Source organism: Diplotaxodon limnothrissa, linkage group LG20 (assembly GCF_057381915.1).
Source record: "Diplotaxodon limnothrissa isolate DT_005_m linkage group LG20, D_limnothrissa_male_GT1.1, whole genome shotgun sequence".
Classification (NCBI taxonomy): Eukaryota; Metazoa; Chordata; class Actinopteri; order Cichliformes; family Cichlidae; genus Diplotaxodon; species Diplotaxodon limnothrissa.
Window position 1 is genome coordinate 26612238 of NC_140615.1, and position 6214 is coordinate 26618451.

A 6214-nucleotide genomic window follows, 5' to 3' on the forward strand; every position below is an offset into this window, starting at 1 on the left:
ACAAAGTGTAAATGCTTTACTCAGTGTGCATCACTGATTATAATTTTAAAATGTTCACAAAAACATATTGATGATAATTACTGCTCCTTTCTACCAGGTGCCACATGATGGAGGCAAAAATCCAATGGCTGGCAGTTTCATATTATATTTTATATTATATTATATTATATTCCTATTATACTTGACCACTATTATTACTAACCATTTTACCAGACAACTGGAACCAATTAATTAGTTGAGCGGATGTAACTCGTTAGACCAGATCTCTTCACTCTTTGTCATCCACATGTCTGCCACCCGGATATGTGATTGTAAAACTATGGTATTTCCTTTTGGTTAGTTTTATAATTTCAATAATGCTAACAGCTTTCATAACAGCTTAAACAAACATTATGCAATCATGTTTTAATGAAGAGGAGAGTGAGTAATATAAGGAAAATGCAATGAAGCATAATAGCATGGCATGTGTTACAGATAGAGACATTTCGGAAACCTCTACACATCAATGAAAGCAACATGTCGCAAACAGTAGGCGGCTTCAGCAGGAATGTCTTTGGCACTGATCTCATTAGCATCGAGACGGAGCATCTTCAGCCTGGAGAAGTTTGACATGTCAACAGCACTGCAGAAACTGCTCAGGGAGAACTCTGAAAGAGGAAAGGGGCGAGAAAATAGGTTACTCTCATCTTTTGAGATGTGAAGCAAAAAATGATGTCTTGATGATGTCTGTTCACCACAAGTGTTACCAAACCAAGCTCATTGCTACATATACCTATGCATATTAGTCCGTGCAAACTCCAAAATGTATGACTGTGTCAGAAGGGGCAGATCTTCTCTAAACCTTTCTTTAAATGGAGTCAGTAAAGAGTTATTTTCTGGAGTTTGTCAAAAAAAAAAAAAAAACCTGCATTGTTTTCTGTTGAGAGCTCTAGTGTGAGGATATCTGGTGTTTCGTAAAGTTTCTACCATGACTGAGAGACAGTTCGTGGAAAATTCCTGCTTCAATGGAATAATTTAAATAACTGGTAAACAGTTTGAAAATCTTGCTTTTGCTGTCATCTAGTGGTTGAAATGTTCTCTTTGCTGCATGTGCAGCTCCGATCCCGAACATCACATGCAGGCATTAAATGATTCTTATTTAAAGATTGGGGGAAAAAAATTAAATTTTAGGAAGTTGATAAGCCAAATAAACACATTTGTGGATATATACATACAAGCTGGATGACCGTTTGAATGAAGTTGAGTAATATAGCTAAGAAGCATACAGGATAACTAGCATGAGTCTTTATCAACCAAGCAATGGGAGAGGATTACACCACTGGAGGCATCCTGGAGCATAACAAATTGACTAACAAACCATATTTGGACAAAGCACAGTCCTTTTAAACATTACATCTAAAGTCTTCAAGATTTCTGTATTATCACTCGCTTTATATGCATGAGTGGCATCGTGTGTGTCTCGCTGAGTAAAATCACTAAACTACTGGAGAGCTCCGAGTCTTACATAAAGACAGCCTGCAACATTCAGGAAATTAGTTCTGCACTGAGGGTGTATGTAATCACATTACTCTTCTTTGCTTATTTTTAACCTTTTTGTCTTTCTGTGCCCATAAAATATTTCAAGGCATTATCTAATTTAAAGTAATAGAAGTCCTCATACCTTTAATCTTATTGCCTTGCAAGTAAAGGTTCTCCAGGTTCATGCTGACAACAGGAATCTTTTCCAGTTTATTGAAGGACAGGTCAAGCTCGACCAACGTGCTGATATTGAAGACATTGGAAGGAAGTCCTTTATTAGTCAGCTTGTTATGAGCTAAGCGGACAAACTGCAGTTTGGGATACATGGTGAGAAAATCTGCTGGAATGCTTTCTATATTATTAAATTCCAGGTATAGCTGCTGCACCCTCACAGGGAGGTTGTCAGGGATTTTCCTTAGTTTGTTTTTCCTGATATCCAGCATTGTCAGAGACTTGAACCCCTTGAACACACCTCCAACGTCTTCTATGGCATTTGCTTGGAGATGAAGGGTGGTGAGGTTGGTCATCCCCTTGAATGAGCTGGCAAGGACTTTTGATATCTTGTTGTGCCCAAGTCGCAGGTCTGTGATTGAAGTGGGCAAGTTAGGAGGCACGTGTGTTAGGTCATTGTGATCCAAGAGGAGCCGATCCAAGTTCTTGAGCTTGCTGAAGACGTTCTTGCCGATTTTGTCTGAGCTGAGCTTGTTGTGAAATAACACAATCCAGACCAAGTCGGTAGCGTTGTCAAACACCCCATCCTGGATGCCTGTGATCTGGTTATGCTGCAGGTAGACATATTTTATATGCGAGGGGACATAGGGAACATGCTGAAGGTTGCGGCTATGACAGTACATGGCTGTGGGGTAGACTGAGGGGCAATTACACTCCAGGGGGCAATTTGCATCCTCAGCCTGCAAACCAGCGTGCCATTGTCGCCTGCGCAGGTGGGACAGCCACTGGATCTGGCTGTAGTGTTGGCCAATACCCAAATCCACTATTCCTATTGTGAGGAGCACCAATGTCCACATGATCATTCTGAAAAACCCAGGAAAAACGGGGAGAAATTATGTAGTTGAAAAGGTAATAATAAGTCTTAACAACACTGATCGTTGTGGAAATGATTGGCAACTAACACTGACTTACGCTGCTGTATTAACTTCAGACAGATCTCATTCTTCCTGCTCCACTTTTTAAATGTAAGGTAGGTGCAGTATACCTACCAGTTGGCCGATCTGAGACGATGCTTCCTCCCTTGCTCACGCTGCCCGTGTGTTTCTCAGAATAAGTGGAAAATGTTGTCGGTATAGAGTAAATCCCCTCTCTCTGAGGCTGTAGCCCCTGTGGCCCCAGCCACTCTGTCTCATTAGTGCACATATATTTTCCACTATCTACACATCAACATATCACCTCCAGCTATGCAAATATCAATACCATGTGTGAACTAGTATGGACATCTGCTTTTTAACAGCCTTGTTTTCCTTTACTGCGTCACGCCTTATCATTAGTACAGCCATGCAGTCTGGCTTGATGTTTACTATTGTGGTGTGGTGGTCATGGAAAAATTGGGGTGGAGGTTATGGTATGGAATTGCACTGTTGCCTTGATAATTAAATTAGCGCCATTATTTCTTGGAAATACTGGAAGAGTTAAGTATAATTTCAAGTACAGTTTTTAAATGGCAGTATGTTTTTGTCTAGTATATACTATGCAGTATGTTTCAACAAAGTATGTCAAACCCTGTCATTTTTTTACTATCTTTGCCTACAAGCACTACTTTTCTCAATTACTGTATTCAAGTGGTGAAGAAAGATAACATGTGTTTTTGCTGGCATCTGCAGACAGAAGTGCATCATTATCAGGCAGCGGATAGATTTCAGAATAGGCCTTTTCATTCATGTCCTCCTCCAAATTGGATGCAGAGTTTCAGGGATTATGTGTGTGTGTGTGTCTTTCCAGTCTTCTTTCTGCGCCTCTCTGAGACAGTGAGAGGCAATGTGCTGATTTAAGATGGAAGTGGTTCAAGACGTAACATACCTTAACCAAACTCTTAGATCTTAGATGAAAGATGAGGGAACCTGAGGATAACAGATGGGAAGCGTTCCAGGAAAGACTTGGAAGATTTTCCCCTTTTTTCTGAAACAACAAGACGCTCTATCCCTAAAGAACTCGTTTTCTAAACTATCAAACTAAGTAGCTACATTTTCTAAGACCCGATGATCAAATATCATTCTGCTAAATCAATTAAAAATGGCTATGCTTCATCACAAAGTACCTCCAAAGTAGAAATATTGGTGAAAGAAATTAAAATCTTTCCAGTAGAACCATGTCCGTGTGAAAACTTTGGCCTTGATCAATCATTGTCACATAAAATCCAGATTTCACTTTAATCTTCTTTATACAACCCAGATTTTTAGATAGTATGAGATAAACAGCTTTGTTTTTTCTCTGTGTATCTTTGAGTACAAAACAAAGACAGTTTGAATTAAAACAGGATTTGAATAAAACCGAAGGTATTTTCTTATAATGTGAACGTCGTGTTTAATCCAAAACATCTGACTCAATGTTAACCGTGGCTTACACTCATGAGTACGTCACACCACACAATAAATGTTCAGCAGACCCATTCTCTGCTTCGTGACCTGACAACAACAGGTAAATATGATACTTCTTATTGTAAATGAATTTCAGTACTGAATACAAATAGTAGGAAGTAAGCATGCTAATTTGAAAATTTCTGAATAAGAATTCTTAAAAGAGTTAGAGGAAGAAAGAGTAGGCAAAGACCGCAGAACAGTTTTTAATTTTCATGTATATATGGACACACTAGTTTTTATACTGAGGGCAGTAAACTGTTGGATGTGGGGGAAGTTCATGTCATTAAGTTTAATCCTAACATAAAATGCTATGGTTCTAACATGGGCATGCTACCATTCCAAACAGTTTAGAGATGCAAGCTGGTTAGCGACCATAACAGTGACTTTGCAGCTATTTTGTTAAATCATGACCAGTGGCGCTGTGGTTGGCATTGTTGCCTACAGCAAGATAGTTCTAGGTCTGCCTGGCTGGGGCCTTTTGCACCCACAAACTCCAAACTCCACACATCTCCATAATAATAGTACAAACTCCAAAAATGTGTGTTAGGTTAATTAGTTATTCTAAATTAGCTGCTGGTGTGAATTCCTGCTCATAGTCCCTTTCGTTGAATGAATATCTGCCAGTTCCTCCGATTGAGCTCTATCACAGATATGACATTTGCGTGAAATCACAAAGCTCATCTAGACTTTTCCATCCCTGGATGTGTGGAGCCCGGAAAGCTTGCTAGCAAAGGTTCCACTCTACATCAGTGAAGTTCTGGTATTTCTCTGCAAGTTTAATCTTATAATGGTGATTAAAACAATCCTTAAACTAAGGTTTGCAAAACACAAACTATGAATAGGGCTTTACATCTGACTTTAATAAATAAATACTTTTAAGTGTTATGTCTAATTTAAAAACTCTTTTTTAATCTTTCAGGTCTTTCAGTTTCAATGCATTTACAGTAAAACTCCATTCACAGTGCTTATATAAATTCAAAAAATAAATGTTAAAAATCTGCATTTGGCTTCAAAATATAAATTTTTTTGTGATTTCCCACAAAACTGCAAAAATAAAACAGTAAACTATTCTCTGATAGGGAGTGTATCAAACTGGCTGAAAATTTGAACCTTATTTCTCAATGACATAACAGGGGTAATCAGAGGCAACCAACAGGCATGAAGTGGCCCAGGGGCCATTCAGTGCTGTGTCTAATTTAAGTCCTACCTTCAATATAAAGAAAACAGAAACAGAACATAGCATGGACATCCCTAAGAAAAGCTGGGGCAGAGCAAAGTTATAATTGCTTTGTCGTTTTATTGGCTCCAGTATTAGTTTTACTTTCTTTTTTTTATAATTTTAATGTGAATAATCTTTTTGTAAAGAGCTAAATATAAGAAGTTCTGTATAGATATTAATGTTGTCTGAGGTTAATTGGGTTGGTACATTTGGCCAAATTAATGAGAACTAAAGCACTTTTTCTCTATATAATTTTTGTTAGTGCACAATATTGTTTAAGTTGTCTTTTTAAAAAAAAAAATTTAGTTACCCATGGTTTAATTATTTTACAAGTTGCTTTACTTTAGTTTTTGTTAAATGCAATAACCTGGGGCGCGGGCATGTTTCCCACTGTGTTGCATTTCCTCTTCTTTTAACAACACTCTTAACAACGCTGTTGGGAACTGAGGAGAGCAACTGCTGTAGTTTCAAAAACATTCTTTGCTTGATATGAGATTCAGCTCCTCAAAGGTTTAAGGCCTACTATGTTATATTACTCATTTCGTCATGCACCGAGTGTTTTCAGTGAGTGAGAAGTCTGGGTTGCAGGCATGTAAGCTAAGCGTCTTTTACAATGGAGCCATGCTGTTGTAGTACGTGCAGAATCTGGTTTGGCATCGTGTTCCTGAAATAAGCACAATCTTCGTTGAAAAATATGTCAGAATACCATCACAGATGTTTGCTTTTGAACTATCCAATATAACAATCATTCCCTCTCATCTTTACCCTGCATAGTGCTGTGTCCATGATTTAAAAAAAAATACAAAAATTCAAATTTTAATTGGCCAAACCACAGGACCGTTTTCTACTTTGCCTCATTCCATCATAAATGAGCTTGGGCCCA

At 38.2% G+C, this 6214-nt stretch overlaps 1 protein-coding gene across 1 annotated transcript; it reads right to left on the reverse strand.

Annotated features, from left to right (window-relative positions):
• Positions 1–495: 495 nt before the first annotated feature.
• Positions 496–2882, reverse strand: fmodb (fibromodulin b). Its single transcript, XM_085345000.1, has 3 exons — positions 2735–2882; positions 1661–2553; positions 496–647 (listed from the first exon to the last, which is right to left on the reverse strand). The coding sequence occupies exons 2-3, from the start codon at positions 2550–2552 to the stop codon at positions 496–498; spliced, it is 1044 nt and encodes a 347-aa protein (XP_085201126.1). The 5' UTR covers position 2553; positions 2735–2882.
• Between the last annotated feature and the right edge of the window lie 3332 nt (positions 2883–6214).